General features: G+C 47.8%; 1 protein-coding gene across 1 annotated transcript in view; it reads left to right on the top strand.

Annotated features, from left to right (window-relative positions):
* MARCHF4 (membrane associated ring-CH-type finger 4) overlaps positions 1-27545 on the top strand; it is a 95500-nt gene that overhangs the window by 49889 nt on the left and 18066 nt on the right. Inside the window, 2 exon segments of the mRNA XM_040069908.2 lie at positions 18244-18399; positions 27181-27373. Of these exon segments, the coding sequence (XP_039925842.1) occupies positions 18244-18399; positions 27181-27373 (349 nt within the window).

Here is a 27545-nt window from a genome sequence, read left to right as displayed (position 1 = left end):
GCTCTGGGTGTTGCAAATCTGGGTCAGGACAAGCGATTCTGAAACCAGACATGATCACTGGAAGCCACCAGCTCCAAACCCACACACACATGAGGGAAGAAATAAACCTCAAATTAGTAAACAGCTTATCACTATTTAATATTATCACTCAAAGCTCCCAGTTTGCTAATACACCTGGGTGATCTTTTTACAATTACTGTAGTATTGCAGAGGAGCATTCTTCAAAAGAATTCCAGGTAGAGAGAGCTTGCCTGGTACACAGCTCTGAGTATCTCCCAAGTGAAATAAGTACTGTTTCCACCTAAATAGGATCTAATGAGCCATTCAGTAGAAGAGAGGGGAAAAAAAAAAAAAAAGTCTTTGCCCTGAGGAAAAGCATCCCAGAGAACTCAACAGCATCTCAGTCTGCTGCTGGCAGAGCTTGTCTCTCAGAAAATACAGGCTACAATAGTTTTCTTAAAGTATGAATGAAAACACAGAATTGCAAGAAGGAAATATGCATCTTTAGGATATGGGCTTCATAATTGTTCCCAAGGGTCTCGGTCTTCAATTTCACAGTACCTTATCCTGTCACAGTTGCAAAAATGATTGTTAATGACATATTATGGTGGGTGGATTATTGCTCCCTGCATTTGCAGGGAGCCTGAGACAACAGGTCAGAGGTGAGTGATGCCTGATCACAGGATCACAGCAACACAAGGAGCAGTAACAGCACTCCCAGCAACCAGTTCACAACTCACAAACGCACAGAATTAAGCAAAATGACAGAAATAAGTAAATGCTTACCTGAAAGGCTGTTGGGTTGCAATGGCATGTTTCTGTGAGCCTGGGGATAGGGCAGGGAGGTGTAGGTGCAGTCCCATAGTCCACAGCAAGGTTTGCAGAGAGCTTTCTTCGGCTGACCTAACAAAAGAGAAAAATTGGCCTGACCCACAGGAAAAATAAAAACCAAAATAACAAAAAATGGTGTGAGCAGACCCATTGTTCCAGTCCTTAATTATGGAAGCAACAGTGGTTTGTGGACAGAAAACTTATTTTTAGCCCCAAGACCATATCAGACTTCTGAGGTTCAAGAAAAAAAAAAATCATAACTGGATCAGATCTCTGATGAAAAAACATTTCTTACCCATTGGCTGAGGGTCTGTATTCAGGTTCATGGTAGAGGAGACAAGTCTGGAGCATAAAACACAGCAAGGATTTGGCATGTTAGACATAACCTACAGTCTTTACATCTATAGCACTCTCATTTTCTAGTCCTGCACTGGGCAGAGCTGAAAGTGTTCTCTAGGGACTGGAGCTCTGTTAGGGGCTTCTGAACCACAGCTGCTTATAGATGAAGTGTATGTAGCATCAGGTTAAAAAGCCCATGTCAGATCCCTACTCACAGTCAGCCATTAATCTGCCCTTGAGAAATTCTGTACACGAGAAACACCCAAAGTAAATAAAGGTGGATGCAGGAGGAATCCCAGTCAGCTCAGTTCAGAGCTCGTGCTTCCACGTGTATCTGGCTGCACAGAGGACAAATCGGTCCCCTAGGGGCTGCCCAGACTGGGGCAGGGGAAAATTCCTTGATGAGAGATGGTTTTAAGTGTTTTCTGGTCACCACAGGCTGCCAGAAGATTTTTTAAATTTGTTTACATATATTTTTTTTCCTTCTACATGAAAATATCTGTGTTTTAGTAGTAAAACTAGATTGCATTTAATTGTCAAACACTTCCAGTCTATGCCTGGGAATGAGTTCACAGAGCACATGCAGGCACTGCTTGTCCATGGAGACAAGGAGAGGAGACTGGAAAGGGGAGGCTGAGAAAAGTCAGTGGTTCCTGCTCCTCATGAGGCAGCAAGACCAGTGAGCTAAGTCCTCCTAGAAAGGAGATGCAGCCTAACGTTGTCACTGCCCCAGAGAAACAAATCCTGCATGGTTCAGAGTAACATGCCACAACTCACTAAAGACAAAGGCCATAACACTGCTGACTGAAAGAGAGCTCAGCCTCCTTCCATCCTTCTTCTAGGGACAGGTTTCATTCTGTGTATCTCTATCTTCCCTGGCCCCACTAAAGATTTCAGGCTGGTTTTCAGCAGAGCTGGTCATGGACACAGCCACCCAAATAGCAGCATGCCTTGGTTTGAAAAGACAGGTGTCTGCTAAGGAAGGCAGGATCCTCCCTTGAAATGGAAAATGTAAACCTCCCCCCTCCAAATTATTATAATTTTGAAATTAAGGGGCTCTCAGGCAAAGATATGGGAATAGGAATAACAGTTCTTTACTAGGAAAATTAAAACTAAAATGCAGTAGCACGAACAAACCACTGGCAGAGTCAGAATACAACCTGACACCTTGTTGGTCAGGGTCTTGGTAGCAGTCCAATTAAATGGTGGCTGCGGTCCTCCTGGAGTGACAGATGTGGTTCTGTTGAAGCAATGATCTTGTAGAAGGGTGTAGGTTTCCTCTGAAGGTCCAGGGTGGGATAGATGGGTCTGGTCTTCCTCTGGGAATTCAGTGGAAACAGGCTGCTTCTGGTGTTCCAAATCTCAGATTATATCCAGGTAGAAATGCTTGGCTCTTCCCCCTGGGTGGAGCATCTCCCAATGGGATGATGTAATTTTATCAGCCATGCAGTGAGGCTCAATGGCCCATTAACAGAAGATATCCCCCAGGGGGATGATGGGTCATGGAAGAGATAAAGAACACTGCCTCACCATTAACAGATGGTAATAGAATATATACTTTTGGTAGGAAAACCTAAGACACAGCAGCAGCACCAGAGAGCCAGCAAAATCTTCCCAGGCTTCTTGTGTGACCCATATAAAACCCATACTGAGAGAACTCTCTGCTTCAATAGAGGTTTTAAAAGTACATCCTCACAGCTGCTCTGAGAAGCAGTTCATCTATGGAGATTCCCCTCCTGGAGACCCTGGCATTGCTCCTGGCCCCTGGCCCAGGAAGACACCCCACTGCCTTATCCAAACCCTAAAACAACCCCACTTTCCACTATTAAAAGGTGTGCACAGGACACTTAGGTGTGTTTGATAATGCCCTTAGGACTGTGGAAATAAGCCAAATGGGCTTTCTCCTGGGTCAGTCTTGGCAAGGTGGAATGCTGCAGCAGCTGCAGGTGGGCTGTGAAGATGCTGTGTGGTCCTTGCAGGAGGGGTCTGAGCTGGGGAAGCCCTGAGGTCTCCTTGGACTGTATTTTTGGAAGTTAGGCACCTGGAAATATTTTCTCCTTTAGACAGGATGCTTTTAGGGTTATATTAATACTTAAAGACTGTAGTAGAACTGTTTCACATTCTAGGGCACTTTAGGATCCTTCCTCTGCTGCCTGGTGGGAACTGGGAAGCTTTTCTATGTGTGACAATATCCATAACTGACTACCAATGTGTAAAAAGCCTGACTACACCCACACCAGTGATGAATTATGGCATTTCCCTTGTAGGCTTTCACTCCCTGTGTCTGTCCCAAGGTATTGTCCCATCATCTTTCACAGCTGTAATATACGATGTTCCTCCTGAGACAACACTGCTGGTGGACATGACATAGGATAAGCAGCTGTCTGTTGCCATCTCCTCCTGACAGTTTGGAATGAAAAAGAAGTAATTCATGCCTGTAGAGAGGTGATGTAAAGCACAGACATGGAGGAAAGGGAAAGGGAAGGTTATGGTAAAGTGAGGAAGATTTGAGTGACTGCCTGTGCATATCTGAGTTTGCTTCATAGTTAATGTAGGGAATATACTGGGTTTGCTTCTGGAAAACAATGTGCAAGGATCTGTGCAAAGCTGGGGACAGTACAAAGCCTGGGACGGCTCTGCTGTGAAGGGCTTGTGCCCTGGGACAATGAGCAGATGATCAGCCCTGAGATCCCCCTGCCCAGAATCCCAAGCCCCGAAGCAGAGGAGCAAAGCATCACCCAGGCTAAGGCAGGGCTGGATCCGCCGGCAGTCTCGAGGTGGCGTGACTTTAACACCTCCAGTCCTAACAGTGGTTTGTCCCTGCCTCATAGGGAAAAGCAAATAACATCTCTCCGCAGGCTCCCGCCTGGCTCTTTGTGCCCAGCCGGCCGCTATCGACTGCAGGCAGCACGGGCCGGGCTCTGCGCTGCTGCCAGCCCGTGTTTACTGCTCGCAGCGCGGCTCCCGCGTCTCTGTTTCCGCTGCAGTTTCACACCTCGCTCCCTTTCATCACGTTACACCGAGGTGACCGCTTCCCCTCCGCCTTCCCTCTCCCTGGGCTCCAGCCCAAGCGCTGAGCCTTGCCTTCACGTGCCCAAGTTACCTGCAGGCTGTGCAAATAAAACCATTCCTGTGGTGGCAAACATGCCCGTATTTTTGGATCGCCTTGGGGAAACTCTCGTTCAGCTTATGTCCCTGTTTCCTTGAAAACTAATCAGGTAAGGAGGGAGGCAAGCTCCCCTCTGTAACGATGGGCAAGTCTAATAGCTGCAGCCTTGGATTATTACTTTTTTCATATTAAGCAATGAATTTAACTAGAAAATGAACTGGTCAGGAGGAACCTGGACGCCCTGCTTTCAGTTTGTAATACAGCCGGCCCTAAAACACGTGGCAGTGCAGCAGAGCACGTTTCAAGACCTGCCCCCCTGTGTGCTTGTGCTCCTCAGCGCTGTTACCAGGCAGACTTTCATCTCCGTTATCTCCAAAGAAATAAAGAGAAGGAATTCAATTAAAAATTCAAAACCCGTTGTTCTCCTCCCAGCAGCAGGAGGACAAAATAGCTGGAGATCCTGAACGGTGAAGCCCAGGATGCAGGTCCCACTCAGAGATCTTGTTCAGCTTCCATGGCAGCTACCAGAGACCAGGAATGTGGACAAGCACAAGGAAGGGGTCTGGAGGACAGAGTGTTTTCACCCTCCAGGCCTTGGGGCTGTCAGAAGTCTTCCAGCTTCTTGGGATGATTGCTGTATCCTTGCCGAGAGGCACCACTGCCTTCATTTCATACTCACTGCCCCTCAAAAGGAAAACCTCAAAATGTCTTTACTACCTGTGGATACAAGAGATGAAGGCAGACATGGCTTGGGCAAGAGCTCTGGATGCAGGAGTTGTATCTCTGCCAGGGCACCTTGCCCCTGCTCTGCCATCCCTGCAGCGAGGGACCACTGAGCACTGGCCCTTCACAGGTTTGCATTGTAGCTGGAGGTACTCGTTTTGGAAACAAAAAAATCATTTGCAACTGCCCATTCATTTCACCCAAGGTGCAGAAGTCAGACTGAGAATTTGTGTATAAACGTATTGAAGAGGAGAAGCCCCCTTACCAGGAGGCTGTGCAGTAGTACTTAAAATTTCAGTTTGCTGTCACAGAAAACTGGCTGGGCCTCCGAAATACAGCTTCCACTGAAGCACCTCTGCAGGTGAACAGGGCTGCTGCAGGGGTGGGACATGCCTACAGAGCAGAACTGGCTCTCCCAGGGCTTTAGGCTGCACGTGCTCTGACTGTCAGAGCAACAAAGACACACCAATGAAGATTGATGCCCATGAAGACAGGTGGCCAGACATGCTTAATGATTTTCTCTTCAATGGCCTTGTTTTTTCAAGATCTTTACACGCTGTGGACACATGTAGATAAATGAAGACTACAGTTGTCCCTGGGTGGTGGTTAAGAGCCTGGTACACAGAGCAAGGATCACAACATGGATGCTTCCCCAAACCCAGCAGCAGGACATCAGCAGTGCTGTGGGAGGGAGAAGCTGAGGCCAGGGCCCTCTCTGCCCATGCCATCCTCAGAGAGCTCTGCTCCCATCACACTGCATCCCATGAGGAGCATCTCTGGCTGCTGCAGGTATTTCCCATTCCTGGAGCATCACCGTGGAGGGTGATAGCTGGGTAATGAGTTTCTTTAGTCTTGCTTGAATGCTCTCGGCTCTGCAGACACGACTTCTCAGCGTTTGACACCAAAGAGCAGATGAGTAGCTGATTACACACTACCCTGAACAGTTAGTGGGACTTCTTCCAGGTAATATACAGGTGTGGATAGTGATCATTTCTGTGCTCGTCTCTCTACCAACCCTGGCTCTGCAAAGGCAAGAATAAAACCCTAGGGAGCTTCCAAAAATCTCTTAAAATCTTTCTGGCATAACAAAGCCCAGGAGTGTTGTGCTAAAGAACTCAGCTCTTGGGACTTGCAGCCCTGTCCCCTCTGACATCCGGGGCAAAGCAATGAGAACAGCTTCCCTCTTTCCTCTTCTCTCTCTGATGATCTTCCTCCATCCCAGCTGCTTGCAGCATGAACAGTAGAGGAGGAGTGACAAATCTTGCCAGAATGCAGCATGTCACTGTCAGGGAAGTGGGCTGGGCATTTACATGTTTTTCCTGCCTTGGTGCACCACAAAGTGGAGTAGAGCAACTGCGTGGATGTAAAGGACAATCCCATCCTAAAAGCTGAGTGCAAGTTAGACAGACAATAAAATCTCCACCACTAGAACTCAGGAACAGGTATTTGACCCTTCCTGTGTGGAAACACAACTTGCTGAGAGAACTCTGTAAGTTGTTACAGAGGAATGTGTTGTTTTGGAGAAAGGCAACCCAACCTGTAGCTAAACAAGGCCACAGCCCAGTCTGACTTGAAGTAGTTCACTGAGCTAAACTAATCCAGGTGTGGTAGGAGGAATCTTGCTTGACACAAACAGGTTCTGTATCTGATGCAGCAAATCCCATGGGGAAAGAGCAGGAGAATAAAAGCATAATAAAGACCAATAACAGAGAGATAATGCATATTTCAATAGGGCATCTTTCATGCTGAGGGATACAAATGATTTGGCCACTGTTTGAAATTCATCCACCTCTGGAGTGGAGCATAGCTGTGCATAGCATCTGACATTGCCTCAGTGTTGATGTATTTGTTCGTATGTAAATTGTCAATCAGTATATCTTCAAAAAGTTATTGCAGAGTCAGATGATAAGTCAGCCCTAGGTAATGCTTAATAACTGTGCACTGATAGTGCTGAAACCTCAAAGCCCTGATAATGTTTATATATGCACATCTCTGTGTGTGTATTCCACTTTTACACACACCAGTAAACCTGGTCTTCAACTTGTGCAAAAGACTGATAAAGAAAAGAAAATGGCTTCTATAGCCTACTTGACTAATGCTACAGCTATTTTTACATTTATTTATACTTTCTCTCCTTTCTGTTTCATACTCTGCCTGTGAAAGGGAAAGCTGGATTCCCCAGCTGAAGCAGGAAAACCCAAGAAGGATTTCCAGGAGATGTATGCAGGCAAAGACTGAAACACATGGATTTATGCAGCTTCATTTACAGGAGGTCTTTTGCCAGGGCAACACGGAAAAAATCATAATTAATGTTGTGCAGCTTCCCCTGGGGACAGTGCAGCCAGTGCCCCTGGTACCTCTGGTTCTATCCTATTGGGCTGCTCTTGACTGGAAAGTTGTCACACTAGGCAAAAGGATTTAGGGATTAAGCTGCCTGTTCTCTTTTCCCACGCTGTATTTTTGCTGCATTTCAGCTAAGTGGGCCTGTGGGTTTATGAGCTCTGGACCAGGCTCCTGCGGTGGCAGGGAGGATGGTTCTGAGAGTCAGCAAGAGTGTGCTCCCCCACCTCCTAATCCCAGCCTTTCCCCAGGGGCATTCTTCACCTACTCTCCAGGATGCCCTGAAAACAGAAAGCAAATGGAAGGGCAATGTGACCACTCGTGCCGTGACCAAATGGTGCAAGACCTCCTGCTGTTATCCTCTCCCTTATCCCGTACTTACTCAGGCTGCTCCATGCTGCCACTCGCTCTTCCATCTGACTCGCAGCCCCCTGAGTCCCCCAGGGTGACCCTGAGCTGCCAGCCCTGCAGACACCCCCCCCCCACAGCCCCATAAGCACTTCCCTGGATCCCACTGGAGAGGTGCTGGCACCTGTTGGGATCCTAAGTGGTATCCATCATCATGGCACAAGTGCATCCTGCAGGCAGCTGCTCTGCTGCTGCTGGCAGACACCTGCAGAAGAAATCCTTTATATTTATGGCTGGTTTTTAGCTCACTGCCAGTAAAGGCAGTTTGGCTTCACTCCATAGCTGCATCATTTCAAAAGGAGGTTCTTCTGCCTCCAGTGCACATTTGTGCCAGCAAGCATTTTGACTTTCTGCCAAACATTTAAGTGACCTTATGGCAGGATTGGAAGGCAAGGATTGGAGCTCCATCACCCTGCAGACCCTGTGGGCCTCTATTCTCCCCTCTTCTGCCTCCTTCATGTATTTTTGTTCAGCATCTCTGCTTGCAGGGTTTCCTGAGACACTAGAAAGAAATGCCTTCACCACTAAGATGATAAGGAACTTGATCTCACATAAATTAGGATGTTCTGAGAACCATTTTAATTTCTGCTAATCAGCAGATGAAAAATGAATTACTTCAGATGTCATGTCCTATTGCACGAGTCTTGTAATGTTTGGAAAAGCCATAACAGAGTTACCCAGTAATTGAAGGGCTCTACATGAGTGAACTTTATAATTGCATATTCTTCTCCTTGAGTCTGGGAGGCAGAAAGGAGAAGCAGATCAGGACACGTCTTAATGAAACAGCTCAGTCCCACAGTGCTAGTGAAGCTAAAAGTAAACAAACCACGCTCATTATTTTATACAATGTCTTCCTGGCTGCTGCAGCAACCATGTCTGTTATCTCCCACCTCACTTCTCCTTTCAGCCCTGCCAGGCTGTCCTCAGCCTTCCCCCAGGTGCACCCAAGGCCAGAAGCCCACATTCAAGCTCTACCTGATGCCACAGGAGACACAAACAGCTTTGAAGGCAGACATAGCTTTGGAGGGTTTCCATCTCTGAGCTGCTAGTCTTAACCATGCCAAATGGTGCAGGAAAAAGCTCCTACATAACCATTCCCAACCAGACCTGTTGGGACAGTCCCTCCTGTCGTGTCCTCATCTCCACCCCCAGATGGGAAACACTGCCTTCGAGTCATGGAGATCCGCCCTGGGCTTCTGTTTGCACCTTATTGTTGGCTTCAACTTTTTAAATGTGTACATGGCTCCCCCAGTCCTGACCGGGGGTCACTTGAGGGTCTTGTGGCAAATGACAACCCTCAAATCCTGGCTGCCATCATCTTCTGCTCCCCTCCACTGATGAGCTGCTGGTACCAGGGCAAAGCAGCTCCTAGGCAGTTGCTGCACTTTTGGAAGGAACATCTCATTGCTGTACGGCTGCCAGTAGCACCTGGCCATTTTCTCATTCCTGAGGAACCCAGGAAGACTAGGCAAAGATTTTCTCAGCTCTAATATTGCAGGGGTTTTCAGCTTTCTCTGAGAGGGGAAAAAAAAAAAAAAAAAAAAAAAAAAAAAAGGCAAAAAAAAAAAGCCTATTGGTCCGTTTGTTTCACTGTCTTTAAAAGTGAGGTCTATCGTCTGGAGAGTCAAACCAGCATCCATTTCTATGGATATTCCATGGCTTCTGCTCAGCAGCTGATGGCATAATGTTTCTTGAAATGGCCATTAGCTGAATATCTTTATGAACAGCTTCCCAGGGAAGTAGCTGCAAAGTTCAATTTGCTGAATTATGAGCACATCTCGGATAGGAATTACATTGTTTGGTACTTGCATTCTGAAAGCATTCTTTTTATACTTTGAACTTAGAGATAATAAGGAATAATTGGTATCTTTTATTTTCCCATTAAAAAAATTAGAAAAAAAATATTTAGATGAGGCTTTCTTTAGTGAAGAAAGCCATTTGTACAGAAAAAAAAATCAAACAAAATACCTCTTCAATTGGTTGACTATTTATTACAAGAAGCCAGAACTTAAGGGTACTTGATTTCTACTGAAGAGTTGTTTGACTTCATGGTGTCGCATCAGATTTATCCCAGCATCACATCCTAGGGAGCAAAATTGAGTTCACTCTTGTATCTCACACAGAATAAATCTAAGTATTGTCTGAAATACTTTAAATTTAATTAAGAAGAGCCAGAGTGAAACAACAGTGGATTTCTTTTTCTGAAGTAGAGTATTCTAGCTCATGAAAAGGTTGGGGTCTACAGTAAATCTCCAGAAGCTCAAAGCCCTCAGTACTTTGGGCGAAACCCCAGGAAATACAGACTACAACATTTCTCCTCTGGGATGCTGAAACAGCTCCACTCTGTATTCAGGACAAGTGTGGAGCTGAACTCTCTGCAACACCCAAGTGCTGAGGGGTGTTCAGGTATCTTGATTTCACATGTGCAGCGCTGTGATTCCCATGCACTGAAGGCTCTTCACTTAATCGGTGCTATTATCACACCTGATGAGGCACAGCAGGTGATATTTGAGACACTTGCCTTTTGATTCCTTGCAACCAAGCAACATTTAGTAAGAATTACTTAAATCAGCTAATCAAAAACATGTTCAGTGACATTAGGATGAAGTGGGCTGTAGAACACATAAGTCAAGTATTTTGTCTTGTGAAAAACCTTCTGTAGAGAAAAAAGCAAATAAATACCATATACGGTAACCTCTCTGCTCCTTGGGCTATTGATAATTAATTCCTGATTCCTTATTCCATATTTCAGGTAAGGTTTGACTTTGTTCTAGTGGAAGAGTTTTTCAGAGTCAGTTTCAGCTACTTTGTCATGGGTTCGCTGGTGGCAACAACAGCATGGCAGAAGTGCTTGCAGGTCCCTGTGTTTGCTGAGGAACTGATGTGCTCTGAGGACCGACTTGTTCTGATTTGGTCTCATTTGCTTATTTTCTCTGAGGAAAACTGATGGGTCAGGATTCCTGTTCAGAGGAATCTCCTCTGAGAGGAGCCTGTCTGTTGGCAAGACCTGCGCACAGAGATAGAGTTCAGCATCTTTCCTCCCAGTTAAGGGGACCCTTAGGGACTGTCCTTCCCTCTCACTTCCCCTGCAGTGGTTGACTCAGGTGAGAACCAATCCCCAAGTATCCCTTTCCATGCTGTCTCCCTTTCCTGGCCAAGTTGGACTTAAATCAAATGTGCCCTTCACCTTTCACTGGCCTGAAACCAGGTGTTAAAATACTCCATAGCTCATTGCACACAAAATTCCCTGTGATTCTATATTTCTCACAAAAATGCATTTTTTTCTGCTTCTAGGGAGGACAGACGCCCAGCTCTTCCTGAATCAACTCCCTTTGGCCTTTACCAGTAGTGGCAAAGAAGTGCCCAGAGCTGTTGGATAATACCAGGCCATGGGCAAACACATGACCAAGCTGCTGTCAGATAAATACTGAAATGGCCCTAGCCTAGATTAAGTCCTTCTTTCTTTTTTTATAGTGAAAAGTGTTTGGGTCATGTCCAAATATTTTATATTAAACTCTGCAACTTTTCTCTTCTGTTACCAAGGCAAATGCGCCCCAGCTCCCTGACAGTTCACGTTAAGCTCAGTGGAGCTGTGTTCAGTCACCTTCCCCTGGAGATCAGGGAAGGAGCGAGGGCAGAGCCACTGCTCCAGGCTGCTCCCAGGATGAGTCACCACAGCAAAGGCTCCTGTCTGAGGGAGCCAGAGCCGCCTCTCTAATGCGCCGGGCTTTCTGCACCCAGGACTTCTCAAGCCTCTTCCTCCTTTCTTCATGGGATTTTATTCCTTTATATCCCTCTCCCACCCTCCTGCCCTACAGAGCTCTTTAAGGTTTTAGCAATTAAGGGAGGAAAAGGCATCCTCTTTCCTGCTCCTTGGCAGAGCTGAGTGATGATCTGTGTGCAGAGGAAACCCATCCAGGCTCCTGCCTGGCTGAGTGGCACCATTGCTTACCCTGTGGGGAGGTGGGGTACGGAGGTTGTCCTCAGACCTCTCTGACGTGGCACCCATCCCTCCTGATAAGCAGTGGGGGTCCCCTGGGGACACACAGTGCCATGAGGGGTCTTGCTTTGGAACACCCTGCTCAGAAGTGGCTGAGTAGGAGCAATTTGGTAAGGAGGGCAGCCAGTGCAATGGTGCAGCTCAGGGCCCTCTTGGACTTTCCTGTTCTCTGCTGAACAGCCTTGAGAAGGAGCCGGTCAGATGCCTCTCCCCCACATCCCCGCACTGTTGTTGGGCATGAGGGTACAGGGATTTGACCCACTGTCTGCCTCCAGCACAGCTGAGACTTGAGTCATCTGCTTCAACCAAAAAAAAACCCGTTTTGACTTCAAATATGGGCAAGCTTCGTTCCTACCCTGATGGGCACCAAGATGAGGTGATGGTCCCTCAGCTCTGCAGTGGCAGAAGAGTCCCCAAGGGGAATGGTAATGCTCAGAAAAGGGAAAGTCTCCCTTCCCACTTCTCCATCCCACTCCCAAATTCTGAGCTGACACCTCTGTTATTGTCTGTCTCAGCAGTGGTGACAGGCACAAAACACTGCAGATGGGAAAGAGCAGAGAAAACTTAAAATTTCCCTGGTCCATGGTAAAGCCAGAGGCTGTGGGCATCAGCTGCTCAGCTGGGAAGTCATGCCTCTTGTGACTGGGGTGGGATGAGTTTTCCAGCAGAAGGAGGATGTGAAACAGGTCCCACCCTGCCCTCCTCGCAGCTGTGGCTGCAAAATTCCATGTTTTTATCAGAGGTGCAGAAAAAGCCTGAGCAGCATGGCAGCCCCAGCACTCCTCACAGGTGCCGCAGTAGCAGCCTCTGTGGGTGGAAAGGCAATTTGTGTTGTTTTTGGAGCATCGGGAGCTCTGCAGACGTGATGGCTTTTCAGACAAGGCTCACTGTGGAACAACTGTTGGGTTTCAGCTCGGGACCTTTTGAGACACATCCCTTTCCCAACAGGCACCCACACTCCCAGACGTCACCAGAATACTCCTGATGGTCCCAGAGGGGTGTATGATGGTTTTGCTGGGTGCACTGAAGCTGAGATCCCTGTCTGCTCACACCCAGCCTGTAGGCAGACATGCCTGAGGCTTGTTGCTGGATTTCTCGTCGTCCTGTGAAAGATAAGTGCCCCGTTCACCGGGCTGCCAGAACAGCTAATACCCGTTGAAAATTGCAGAAAACCATGAAAAAGCCGAGCTGTGCCCCCACCACACCCATCTGAGAGCCCCCCCAGCCTGACACGCCCAGCAGTGGCTGCTCCTTCGTACTGCCGACAGGCTGAGGAATCCTAGAGAGGGGCCCACACCTCTACCACAGCTGAGCCCTGCCAAGACATGATCCTGACCCAAGGAGCTGCCAGGCCGAGAGCACACACCAGAGACTTCAGCCAGGCAGTAACAGACTTAAAATCAAAGCTGAGCAACAGAAACAATTGTCCGGAGCTGGATTTTTCTCTTTTATAGATCTGCATTTTCTCTTGCTGTTGGGATGGGGGTACTCATAGCACCCCAGGGCAAGCAGATCTTGCCTGGCATGGGCAGTGCTGTCTCTGCATGCCACAGGGATATCAGGTCTTGTGGGGGAGCTGTGCAATGAGCCAATTCTGGTCGCAGAGATGGCAGTCTGGATGGCTTCTTCTTCTAATCACTTGCTTAGATTTTCTGGTAGGCTCTCCAGATTTTAGGGAAGTGCCCAGTTAGGGTATTCGCCAGCTGGGTCAAGAAAAGTCTCTCAGCAGATTTCTGCCAGGATGGAGGTTGGGATCAGCAGCCAGCTCTGCTGAGGTGCTTGGAGAAATACCATTTCACCAGAGCCCCTTACATAACCATGTCCTGTGCTGTCCTGACACCACAGGACACCTAGGTCCACTCCTGTCTGGGGCCACACTCTGTGTCAATTTCCCCCAGTGCTGGAGGATTTCATGCAGTATAATATGTATATATACACATCTGTACACACAGTTACCTATTCCTTGTCCCTTGTTGCCTGGTGCTGGCTGGTACTGTGCTTGCATGCATGGGGCAGCATTTGAGATGCTGTTAATAATAACACATGTTTAGTTCAGAAGGGCAGAAAGTCAACTCTTTTAAGTGTGTGAAGACAGAGTGGTCATTAGTACATTTTTATTGAAGTTCACCAGCTCTGTAACAATGGGCTTCTCTTTGCCATTGGACTTAATTTGTCTGTAATTGTGTTCCTAATATAGAAATCATTTGGCATTTATTTGCTGTAGTAAAACTTCCCATTGCATTTAAACTCAATGTGAAGATTTACGTATATTTTGGAGACACAGCAGAAGACCTGAAATTAAATGACCCTGGCATCCTTTTGCAAACAAGACAAACTCAGATAAATGCTAGCAGTCAGATGCATGCATGCAGATCTGTGAGCAGCAGCAGCTCCATGTACACCCCCAGAGAGAGATGGCAGCCCTTGTGATGGGACAACACCTTCAGCACCTTCTCATTGAGCTGCTCTGGCCCAGGGCACTGCTCCTGTGAGTGATGCTTTTGCTACTTTGCATACCTGAGCAGGGAAAATGCACAGGTGAAGGAAAAACTGCTGGTCTTAAGTTCACCATCAGCTGTCTTGGTTTTCTGTACAGCTTGCACTGGCTTTCGAAATGTTTGCTTTAATGTTTGTGGTAGCAGGATGTTGGTAACGGGGCTCTTTCCAGCTGAACTGGTGCTCAGGAGCAGCCCAGGCACCAAACACAGATCAGCACAGCTGGGCAAACCCAGAAAACCAGCCACATCCTGGCCCAGTGACACTGTCATCCCCAGCCCTGCCCTGTTTAAAGGAGACTGGGTGGGGCAGATTTGCTGTGATTAATTTGCAGTTAAACGAACAGGCTTGGGGAGCACATCCCATGTCTGCCCGCTGGTGGGTGAGCAGCTGCAGCAGTGGCAGCAGTGTGTGGATGGGCTCCCAGCACTGATAAATGACAGATAAAAGCTGGGTGAAACACTGCCACCAACACTCAACAGGGGTGACGCTGCTCCTGACGTGGTTATTTTCTCCCTGGATACACCAAGCACCACAAGCACTCACTGGCAATTTTTTTTTTTTTTTCCCTATCCTTTCTCAGCATTCCTCCCAGGAGGCTTTAAATAGCAGGGGCCAGATAATCATTAACCACTTTGACGTATTGCAGTGGGTACAGACTGGGAATCCAGATGGGAAGGACAGAGCTGGAGCAGACCTGCACTACTGGTTCATCTCCAGCAGTACTGTCCTCCTCAGGGTAAAGCCAGTTCAACCTGGCCTTGCACTTGCTGCTCCTTGAGACAAGCTCCCATCACAGTGAGAAATAGGGAAGAATATTATATATAATTGCTTGGTATATCACTCTTTCCAGAAATACAGAAGAGTATTTCATGCATATGTTGAAATGGTTGTGGCTGAGCCAGAGCACCCTTCCCTTTCTGTCGACTCTGTTTTTTTCTAACTTAGACTTTGATAACAGCAAAACAAAAAGGCAGGTGCCCTGACTCTAAAGCACGCTTGAGTGTTTAAAATAATAAGATGGTAGTGAGCAAGCTGAGGAGGAAGCTTGAAGTTGGGGAGCATTTCTCCACTAGTTACTGACAAAGGAAAAAGGCTGCTTAGATTCAATCCCAGTGATGGGATATAACTCTACAGTGGGAAGTTGCAAAAATAAATGTTGTGAAGTCAGGAAATAGAGCCTTAAAAGGGTTTTTGGAGAGCAGTCCCCAAAGGGAAGTGGGGGGAATGCTGCTGTTTGAGCACTGCAGAATATGTTGTGCAGACCCATGTTCTACAAACCTGAAAAAATTGGTGTTAGGGATTTAATGCCATCTCTGATTGTTGTGATTTGTGTCTCACTTTGGGTTTGCTTTTGTGTTCCTGTAGCTCTTAGCAGCAGAGGACTCTGTACAGCAAAACCTTCCTGTGTGTCACAGGCAATGGTCTGTTCCTGAGCTCTCTGTACAGCCAGCAATGACATTCCTTCTCCTTTGCTGTATTATTAAAGGAATAAAGGATTTATTCCTTTAATATGCCCCTGGTGTTTGTTTTTCTTCTGGTACAGGAGTGCATGTGCACGTGTGTGCATGTGGCAGTGTTTTACAAATGCCTGCTGTGGACAGAATTGGGCTTCACAGTATGCAAAAATAGCTGTGTGCCACATACAAGGATGTAATATTTCAGACGGCTGGATGTGATAAATCGAGGTTTTGCTAGATTTGCTAAAATCCAAGTTACTGGGGGCTGCATCTCCACAGTTGAATCCTGAGGTTGTAGGAGCTGGCATGACTGTGTTTGAGCATCCCAGTTAGGGAGGGAGACTGGGTCCCCATGGTGCTGTAGGACATCTACTAACTCTGTTTCTTGGCTCTGAAGAGAGAAGCTCAGATTTCACAGACTCATTTATTACAGAGCCCCAGAAGCCAACGTGAATCCAGGCTGTAGCTGCAGCTTTTCCCCTCTGCCTTTGCCTGGAGTTTGTTCTCTTAGTTCCTGCTCCATTCTGCTGCATTCCTGATCCCTCATCATCGATGCCTCCAGCTGCTCATTAGACAAAGCCCGGGTCCTGCACTCACCATTCTGAGCCCTGCAAGAGACCCTGGTGTGCAGTGAGGTGGAAAGGCAGGGATGCTGCAGACCTGGGAGGCTTCTGCGTGGCCTCCTTGGTGCTGGGGCTGCACTTGTGTGCTGAGGAGTGAAGCTTTTGAGAAAATAAGGCACTGGGGACTGAGATGAGAAGCGCACACCTGAGGCACAGAGCAGTGGTCCTTGTACCAGGCTGGCTCTTGGTGTGGAGGAGGTTTGGCAAGCGGGGAATTGAAGGAGTTATGCCAAGGTTCCTCCCCTTCTGCATCTTGTCTGGCAGTACCTGCTCTTCTGGGCTCCTTATCACACTGGCAATGTCCCACCCCAGTCTCAGCCAAGGGCACAAACCTGCACAGCCAAACCTGAGCCCCTCAAATTGGACCTCACATGAGGAGTTTGACTGCCAAATGTCAGTGCTCATTCCCATGTGCACCTTTCTCCCATCTAATCCTTTCCTGCTTCCATGCTTCTGGTTTGCCATGTCACCCCTTTCCAGGTGGAAAAGGTTCATGCAGCCTACAACCCTCCTTGCTCCCCCTCTCCCTTTGTATCCCCTCCAATATGTAATGAAAACCAGTAACAAGTAAAACCAAGGCTGGGTTTGTAACATAAACAGTTATTTACAGTTTTGCTAAAATTTCATGAAAGATGACATTTTTAGGTCACCTAGCTGAAACAAATGAAATGGTTAACATTTGCATTAGGTTTTGTAGAAAATAAGTATCACTCCTGCCCAGTGTTGTCCTCAGTTCCTCAGGTCCTGAGACCTGATGTAGTGACCTAGAAGCTGAGACAGTTTCCCACCAGGGTTAGCAAGAGCAGGATCTGGTTCATAACCCGAGGCAGTTGGAATGGATGTCTTTTACCATATCAAGCAATGTCCAGTGCCAAGGGTCTGTTATCCTGGTGCTCCACCAGGCTAGTGATGAGTTTGATCTGGGCTATAAGAGCAAATATCTTCTCCCCAATGCTGAAAGTATGATCCAACCTTCTCTGTCCCATAGATATTCTTATCCTGCCTTTAAAAGCTTTTTAGTCTTGGAGCTCAGATAAATACACTACTGAAATCTATGCTATGGCTTTTAAACACTAAACAAAATAAAAGGTAATGGCTCTCTCATAACCTAAATAAGCAATGGCAAACAACTATAAGGAGCTTCTGTCCTTGTGTGCAGAGAGGAATTTAGTCCCATGGTAAACAGGATGATAGCAGATGGATCAGGATAATACGGAGCTTTCATGGATACCCTGTTAAAAGCTACACCAGAAACAAGGGAATGAGCCAGGAGGTTCAGTGTTTTGGCCATCACTCATAACTATCTGGGTCACAAGGCAGGACACAATTTGTTCTCCATTTTGCTTGCTTCTAGGGTGCAAATAGCCAGCCCTGTAGTTCACCAGTATGCCTGTCTGGGGAAAGTGGATGGTGTGGGAGAGAAATTTGAGGACCTTTTGCTTGCCTGGGCTTGAGGAAGCTACCCTGGTCTGAGCAGGACATCAGTCTGCTGCAGAAGCCATCTCACCACCATCAGCCTCACTTTCTAAAATAGGTAGCAGGGAGACAAAAACCTGAGCAATGAACCAGTGGCATCTGGTTACCAACAGAGGCGTGTCCACTGGTTGGGGTCAGTGTGGGTCCTCTGGAGTCTGGTAAGAGTTGTGCTCATTTACCTTTCCTGTGTTGGTGACAAGGCATGCAAGACCCCAGTATTTGAGACCATTACATCCCTGAGAGTCTCAGTTCACATCAGCCAAGCATTATTAGAGGGAAAAGGGATGGAATCAACATGATTGCCTGAGCCAAACCAGGTAAAAAGGGAAAGTTCAAATGGTGGATGAGGGAGCTTCTGCCATGCCGTGCTATGTGTGCCATGCTGTGCCATGCCTCTGGAAGGAGGGAAGCCTCACTGATGCTGTCTGTCTCTTTCAGGGGGAGTTGCTGAGCCCGTGTCGATGTGATGGATCTGTGAAGTGCACGCACCAGCCATGTCTGATCAAATGGATTAGCGAGAGAGGCTGCTGGAGCTGTGAGCTGTGTTACTACAAGTATCACGTCATTGCCATAAGCACAAAGAACCCTCTGCAGGTAAAGGTACTAGAGACATTTCAAAGTCTATTTATTCTTGTTTCAGTTTTTGTTTCTGGAGCAAGTGGATTTTACCTGTGTGGGTTTTGCTTCCCTGTGCACAGGGATTCATACGTCTGAGACGCTTAGAAAGGGTTGCCAGAGGCTGGTCCAAGGAGGCCCTGTGTTCTGCTCAGTGGTTCTGGGAGCATCCCTCAGGAGTCTGCTCTTTCTGTCCTTGGCAATTCCTATATTCACTTGCCTCCTGCTGAAATTTCCACAATAGTGCTGTAACACCTCACAGCCATTCAAATGTGTTCATCCACTGGAGACCAGAGGTGTGCCTGTCTCCAGGGCCAGGCAAGGACAGTGCCATTTTGGGATTCACTGCAACAGAGCACACAGCCTGTGAGGGAGCAGTTGAGACTCCAGGTGTTTATAGTTGTGCCATTAATCCTGATCTCCTCCTGCTGAGACTCCGCTGTGTTGGCAAGAGGGATGGAGGAGGCAGATGGAGGGTTCTTAGAGCTCTTCTCTCTGATCTCACCACCTTTGTCCCTTTACTGCTCTCCCACAACCATGGCATGGCACAGAGGTGTTGACTCTGATACTCTGGTCTCTTCAAGCCTGATTCTTGATGGACTTTTGCAGACGTGCACGCAACAGGTAAAGCACATCTTGATGTGAGTGTCTGAAAGCTGTCCAAGGACCCACATTCTTTCTATCTCAAAAGCATTGTGGTTGAATAAGTTGCAGTACAGACTGGTGATTTAAAATCAGTATTCAGAATGGGAAACCTCTGTGACAATTAAAAATGGGATAAATTGTCCTTAATAGCTATTGATTTATAGTGGGGGCAATACCTGAAGATGCATTAATTGCTGCATGCCTTTGCTGAGCACCATTAGTGCCTCAGCCATAAGGAAGCACATTACATCCAGGCACTACTGCATAATCAGCATAATCTGGACTGGAGAGGCATTCAAGTGGTTTAGAGACCAGGGTGATGTCTGTAGGGATTTCAGTCTGTCCAGTGCCTGGCCCTGTGTGGGTGACTCTCTGTCAGGAGGCAAGGACAATGCTGGTTGTACAGGGGAGTGCAGGAATGCAAACTCCCACTCTTTCCTTCAATCTGCGATCTCTGTATGATTTTTTCCTAGGCCTGAGGTCACTTGCTACATTGAGGAAAAAGGGACAACCCATTAGGACTCCAGACTTAAATGAAGTAGTGAAATTAGGGGGATATCATGGGGAAACTTTGCTGAGGGGAAGGAAAAACCTGCCAGCCCTCTGAGAATCCCTACAGCTTCTGTTTCAATTTTCCATGAGCCATGGGTTGGACATATCAGTAGTTTCATCCCAAGCCTCAGACCCAGAATATTTTAATTTCTTGGCTCTAGTAACTCAGAGCAGATTGAAACACAGGGGGGGAGATGTGGACAAAGCAGCTTTTGTTTATTTCTGGAAAGCTGCTCCATGAGTGCCCTAATGCTTCCTGTGTCTCAGACTGGGGATGCAATACTGAGCAGCACTGGAGGTTTGTGAGTACAAATTTGTGAGCATTTGTGTTTCCAGAACCACCTTTAATGAGTGACTTCCAAATGCTCTGCACTTTCAGGTGGCTCAGGGCAAGGGGTCAGTGACTTTCTTCCTGTTCCTCACTGGGCTAAAGTTTGTTGGAGCTGCTCATGGACAAGCTCCCACCTCACACACACACATTTCAGAGCCTGTGCAAAGCTTCTCTCTCTCTGGGTTCCCCTGACAGAAAGTGGCCTGATCTGCTGGCCTTTGCCATGAGCACAAAAACTGAGTGGCAGAAACAGCTGAGTTGGAGAGCTGAGCTCCGGGAGGAAGGGTCCCAGAGGAATGTGCAGATTCGGGGCATGGAGCCTTCACATTGCTGGCTTAGACTTCACAGCACTTCTCACAGAAGCACTGGGAAACTTGGAGGATGGGAGGAAGCAACTGGAGTGAAAAGCCACTTGGCCTGGAATAAATGCAGTGTGTAGAGTTACAGCTGCGTGCCTGGGTGCCCTGTCTGGTGCCAGCACAAAGGCACTGCTGGGGAGCAGATGCTACACTGGCATTAATTTGCAAAATCTTGTGGAAAGTGACTAATGCACCAGGCCAGGACTTCCTACCAGGACTAAGGGCTTGGGCCCCCTGTAACCCAGCACTACGAATGCCTCATTTCTCAGTGGCTCTCACCATCTGGTAAGATGCTGGGAAAAGGAGGCAGAGAAGACACAGGAGTCACAAAGTCCCAGCACTGTATCCCATAACATGTCACAGTATGTGCAGATGGGAGGAGCATCCTTTCTGCTTGGTCTGCACTCCACCTGTGGATAACACAGACCAGATGGACATACAGGCATATCTCAAAGTCCCTGACCTTTCTTCCCAGGGTCTGCTGGAACTTGAGCTCAGCTTTATTCTTACAAGAAATCTCTGAATTTCTCAAGCACAGTTTTCAGAGGCCAAATGCTGTAGGAAGTCAAGGTCAACTGTTTTTTCCAGACCAGCTATAATACAGGCAAGGACCACACAGGCCTCATGTCCTTGTCAAATATAACCTGTTTGGGTGATGCTCTGAGCCTGGCTGCATTCTAACCAGCAACATGGCCTACCTTTCTCCTACGTCCTCTCATCTGATAGACTGCTGGGAAGCCAAATCCAGGCAGCTGGCAGACTCTGGGCTCCCTGAAGCATGTCCAATTGGTCTGAGCAGAGCAGCACATCCAACACCCACATGTTCCCTGGGACCTGCATGTTTCTCTGCCCATTTTGACATCTGCTGCATATTTTTTGGAGTGCTTAGGAGCACAGCATGGGCCAGATGTGTCTGGAGACTCACGGTGTGGGCAGAGAAGTTACAGTCGGGTTCATGCATAATTAACACAGGCTCCTTCCAGCCTCCAGGCTATTATGATGTTTCATACCAGAGAGAGACCTTTAGTCTGCTATTTTGGCAGAATTAGTCTCTATAAATTAACCCACCCTACTCCCTACTCCCTGGATTGCAGGCATTTAAGAGCAAAGGTCTTAAAGCAGCAACACTGCTACCCTGCTGAGACTGGGGGATTAAAGTTGTTGGACAACATAGCAGGTGTCCTACCAAGCAGCAGTCAGGCAGTGATAGAGCAAAAATATTCCATCAGCTGTGAGCAACTAGGAAATCCAGAGCTTTTGTCCATCCGTCCATCCATCCATCCATCCATCCATCCATCCATCCATCCTCCTGCTCTCCAGTTTGCTGGTCACCAAGACAGGAATCACTGGCTTAGAGAGTTTAAATGTTTCCCTCCACGACAATACTTGTGTAAAGCCCATGTTTTTAAAAAGACCCTGAAGACACAGGGGTTTAGAAACACGTGATAGTACTGCTTGCACCCTGGTGCTGATACACAGTGGAGTGGGTGTCTGCCTCAATGGACCTCTGAAGTGTATTTATTCTATATAGCTCCTTTGTAGTCACTCCTGAGCCATGTCCACTCTGATGTTCTGATTTTAGCAAAGAGAAAATCTGTTTGAACCAGCCTTCCCAACAACTGCAGTCTTGAGGAGTTCAACTTTGATTTACTGTTACCTCTGATTTCCTGCATTGAGGGCTGTTTCAGCTCCAAAGATCCCCAGTTATCCAGTGCTGTGGTTGGAATCTGGCTCCATTTTGTCCATGATGATGATCTTTTAGGAGCTGATGTGTGCTCTTACATGGGCTCTTCATCAGGAAATTCACATCTGCAAGAGTGGCTGAGCTCACAGGGTATTTGAACTTCAGCCTGAGATCCTGAGCTAAAAAGATTGAGGCAAGCTAACTAATGTCTCCTGGTTGTCCCAGCCTGCTGAATCAGTTGTGTTGAGCATGAGCTTTGCTAGTCCCTGCTGAGTTTCAGCTGCAGCCTGCAAGCAATGGGTGCAGTCACTAAAAGACAGACTTCAGGGCTTGTGCGTTATAACGGGAATTTTCCAGGATGCCGGTGCTGTAGCCTGAGTCTTACCAGATGCTCTGCACATGGAGGAGGAGGTTTTCATCCTTGCACATTTCTATTACATGTCCCTACTGGGCCCTCCCTCCTCCTTGCTGCTTTTCTAGCATTTGAATAAGCCACAGCATCTGTAAGTGTACAGCAGGGAAGCTATGCCACAGCAGTGGCTTGATTTTGCTTGGTGAATTTATAAAAAAACAGCCATCCTCCAGGACATAATTGAGGAGGATGGCCAGGGTCTTGGGACAGCACCAAGGGGAGAGCCACACCTAAGCAGTGCTGCAAATGATCCTCTCCAACCTTCTAGGAAAAACCTCTTCTTGCTTGTGACCCTGGGTCTGAGAATTAAATTGCTGACTAGCACAGCTCAGGATGTTAATGATGTGTATTAAGGGGACGTGTCAGATACAGCAATAAAAATAAACTGAACTGCCTGAGGCAGGCATGGAGGAGCTCTCAGGGGAGTGCAGGAAGGCTTTTCCAGCAAGTGAGACTTCTTTGCAAGCTGCTGCAGTAAGACATAGACGTCTTCTGCAGGCAGTATCTGCCTTGGATATGCTCATGCTCGTGCTTGGGAACCTTTGTAGACTGCAGGTGCCAAAGAAAGCGAAGTACAGATCAGGCACTAAATACTACAGTAATGGCATTACTCATCTGTGTTACATTAGCAGGTTTTTGCTTTCAAGCCTCTAAGCAGAAGCACTGGAGCAAATAGGGAAACAGGTTTGTGTCAAGTACAACTTGCAGGTTATGAAACAATGCAAGAGAACAAGTGACATGACTCGAAGGCACCAGTACCAGCTTGGACCCTGACTAAAGTCATCACAAGTGTCAGACCTGAGCTCCTCAGAAGCCCTTTCTGCAGCATCTGCATTGCAGAGCTTTGTGATTTGGGCAAAATGGGGAACCTTGGGGAAGTTGGTCTGAGATGGTGTTTTGCACCTGCAGACATGGGTGGTGTGCCAAAGCACTGGGCCCAGGGGGGTGGTAGCAGAGGACAGACAGCTGCAGGCAGCTTCTCCAGAGTGGTTTGGAGGGCTGGAGCACTTTTCCAGTTCAGGTGACAGACCATCACAGAGACCTGCTTGGGGATGTTCTGAAGCCACTGTGAGTCTGGAGTTCACAAAGCTGATCCTATTATCCTGTAGGAGGCTTTAAAGCTTTTTGGTACCACCACGTCCTTAGTTCTGCCCTGTTCAGCACTGGCAGAGCATCTGTAGAGCCTTCTACCTGCCTAAAGGTCACGTCCCTGACTGACAGCCTGGCTGAGCTGAGCTGCTAAAGGTGCACTTCAGTGCAGCTCAGTAACTACCAGGAGCTTGAGTCATTATCAGCTGAGGGAAGAAGGACTCAACTTTAAGTCTCTCCCCACAAGGTGGGATTGCTTGACACTGTGATCTTAACAGATCTTGAATGTTTGAGCTGGAGATTTGGAGGGAGGGGGCTGTATGTGCTGTCAGGCATTCAGAGAGCTTTGGGGGTCTCAGATGTGGCAGTAAAGGGACTCCAGAGTTGCTGAGACCTCTCTTTGCCGCTCTAGTGGTGACCCAAGGATGATAGGGTCACCTGCCAAATCCCAGGTCTGATGGCCATAATGAGGGTGGAGAGGACTTAGGAAGAGGAGTGATTTTCTAAAGGCTGTTATGAAATCTGAAAGACACAGTGCTGTGATTGAGGTGAGCTCCTAAGGCTACCAGTGCAGGGACACATCAAGCCCAGCTCCTGCAGCTGAAATTCATCAGCACATTCCACCTCTGAACAGCTCTTGGACCTTTCTGTCTCAGGACTCATGGGGGTAACAGGCTCTATCTTCTGTCTCACACTAAGATCTTCTGTCTCATATGCTAAGAGGTGTAGCAAAATGGAATTAAAATATGAGAAATAATGCCTCTAGTTATTAGTGGCTCAAGCTAGATGTGGGCTGCTAAATTGCAGCTCTCAGGGTTGCCAGAGAGAAAATACAACATTTATTACTTCCTTTTTTTTTTTTTTCCTTTTTTTTTTTTTTTTAAACTGGAAAATATTAAATTCTTCTGTAAGCTGGCTGTTTTCCCCAATGCTCAGCTTTGACCCATTTACCTCCTTGCCAGAGGGTAATCACACCCCAGTGCCACCTTCTGAACAGACTCCGGACTGCTGCTCTGTGTCACTGTCACTTACTGCCAGACACAGTGGGAGAGCCTCCTACCCCCTGGCACAGCTGACAGACTCCAGGCTCTTCATTATCACCACAGTGAACTTCCCAGCAGCCGCTGCCAGCTGAGCAGTGTCAGGCACTGCCCCTGCCAGTGTTTCAGCCTCTGTGTTCCAGCCAAAGGGAGCAGGGTTTGAGGTTTTCACTCAGGTGTAACTCTTCTGTTCTCTGAGCCCCATCCCCTTTGACAGTGTATTTAGTGCTACACCTGAGCCTCCCGTTCTCTGCAAAGCCATGCTGTTGGTTGTACATGGCTTCTGGTTGTAGAGAACAGTTCCTTCTTCTCTTCCCTTCTTCTCTAATTCCTGCCTTGGGAGGACCTGTTGCTACCAGAGGCCTTGCAGTGTGCCAGGCAGATGGTGAGGAGCCAGTCCATTACCTCCTCAAGAGAGAGAAATGATGCAGAATGATTTGGCTGGCACAGGCGCATGCGGGTCAGTGTGAGGGACCTGCAGTAAAGCCTTCATACACAGCACCAGGCTGTGCTCCCAGCACTCCCATTCCCTCTGAGTCAGCCACAGGCAGTGGAAAGGGAGATGAGGTTTGGGGAAAGCTGCAGCGGTGAAACTGCAACCCCACGCACATAGCCGAGCTCCCTCCCCACCACATGAATTTAGTCCTGGAGCTCTGGCTAATGACATTACTTGCAAATTTGTCCTGCATTGGCTTACGGTGCTGTTGAGAACAAAGCTGAAGAGCTGATGGGAGGATGGCAGAGCTGCTTATCCCACTCTCAGAAACCAGATTTGTCATGGGTGCTGGGTGGCTTTTGCTCTGCTTTATGTCAGGAGAGGAGCTGCACCATTGTGCCTCTCCTGTGGACTCCAGCACCCCTGCAGCATTGGGTCCCCAGGCTGTTCACTGTGTAACCTCCTCAGTGGCACAAAGGGTCCAGACATGTGGCTGGATTTGGTGTAGGCACGGCGCAGGATGGGCTGTGGCAGAGTGGGAATGGGCTGTTGAAAAGGTTTCTGAGTGTCCCTAGTGCTAAGTGTTTGCCTTTGGCTGGGGTCATCAGCTGCTGGGGCAGATGGCAGGAAAGGGACTGGAGTAGTTAAGCTGGGGGAGGAGACTGGGTTTAGCTGAGCCCAGTCCTGCTTCAGTGGTGAGCGAGCTCTCTCTCTGCTCAGCAGCTCTGTGGTCATTCCTGTGGCCAACTTCCAAATAAGCTGGTACCGCCCACCTCACTGATGCTGTACATCCAGGGTAGACAATTTGAGGGCTGCCTGCCCTTGGAGGATGTAAGCCAAGGAGCAAGGCTGGCAGAGGCAGAGGAATCTCCTGCAGTTGCAACCCGCAGACCTCAGCCTCTGGCTGAAGCCAGCACCAGTCCCTTCTTGTCCTTGCACTTCAGTCAGGCTTCAAAAGTCCTTGCGAAAAGCTTTGCTAACTCCTGGCTTCCCTGGACATTAAAGAGGTATCCTGTGCTTAAACTCCCTTCTTGCACTGCAGAGGGACAAGGCTTGCTGGGTGATCCTGCTGTCCTAGGACATGTTTGACAAACATGCAGGGCACTGAGATCTCACAAGACTGTCACTTCACAGGGGCGCCGAATTTGGACTGAATGTAGATTTTCAACTGAGGCTAAAAATTTTCAACTCATCTGAATCCTCTGTACCTGCAGGAGGTTGAAGTCCATCTTTGTTTACCCTCCTGTCAGTCCCATGTGATTTCAAGGGCATGTATCTCACAGCTAGAGGTGGCCTATATACTTCAGTGCCAGGAGAGAGGCTCCACAGCCTGTTTACACACTTGATTTTTGATTTGCAGGAGATGCTATGGACCTCATCCCCAAGTCTTGTTAAAGACACCAATTTCTGTTCTTGGTTTTATAGGACAGTTTTCTCAGCAGTGTAAATCTGAGTGGGGATGTTTTATGCTAGATGGCAGAGAGGAGTTCAGGCTTAGAATATTTTTAGTGTAGCTTATACAAAGCTATTTGACAAAGTGAATGAATTTGTAGGAGTGACTTCTATTTTTTTCATCTTTTGAGGAAGAAGCATTGATGTTTACCTTGGAACATAGCCTGAATATGTCATCATCTAAAGGCAGGGTGTCCTGACCACAGCAACTTGTGTTGCTTGTAGCAAGTTCTGTGCACTGCCATTTGTGACATCCTACCTAGGGCTGTGATCATGTCAGATCTCACGAACTGGCACAGAGCTAGCTCATGTGAGGCCTTCAAAAGAAAGCTTGGTTCTTTGAGATACTTGCCCTTACGGTACTGGGATGCCCCGGCAGAGGATGTTGTCTGACCTCTATTTGAGGGAGCAACTGAACTGGTTTGTGACAGCCATCACAGGTCTACTGTCAAAGGGATGTTATTTTTGGTGTCTTGCCCTCATCTGTCCTGCCTTGCTCAGGTCACTGTGCTTTCTGGTGAGATGCAGGATTCCTTTCCATTGCCTCTTCGGCAGTGCTGTCAAGAAACGCAAGACCATGCACCATTGAGCAGTTGCCATGCTCCATCCCAGATGTGGACGGAGTGAAAGCACCTATGCCCATTGGTGCTCTTTGAGATCTCCAAAGCCACCACAATGGTGTAAAACAGCGATGTGCTCCAAGTAACTAATCTCTTCTCTTTTATCCTCCCTCCCTCCCTCTTGTCCCCTCCCTGTACAGTGGCAGGCCATCTCTCTGACAGTCATTGAGAAGGTTCAGATAGCAGCAGCCATCCTGGGTTCCCTCTTCCTCATCGCCAGTATCTCGTGGCTCATCTGGTCGACCTTCAGTCCCTCAGCCAAGTGGCAGCGCCAGGACCTGCTCTTCCAGATCTGCTATGGAATGTACGGCTTCATGGACATTGTCTGTATAGGTGGGTGATCGTATCTCACACCGCGGCCACGGCCGCCCGCTCACTCACCTGTGGAGAGAGTGGGAGATGGCGTGGAGAGCCAGCCCAGACAGTTTGCCTTGGATTGCGTGTCCACAGCTTTTCCTCCTCTTTGCTTTTATGGCCCATTTTTCACTGTTCTCTCAGCTCATGT

This window comes from Hirundo rustica, chromosome 7 (assembly GCF_015227805.2).
Source record: "Hirundo rustica isolate bHirRus1 chromosome 7, bHirRus1.pri.v3, whole genome shotgun sequence".
Taxonomy (NCBI): domain Eukaryota; kingdom Metazoa; phylum Chordata; class Aves; order Passeriformes; family Hirundinidae; genus Hirundo; species Hirundo rustica.
This window is presented reverse-complemented; position numbering and strand designations above follow the sequence as displayed.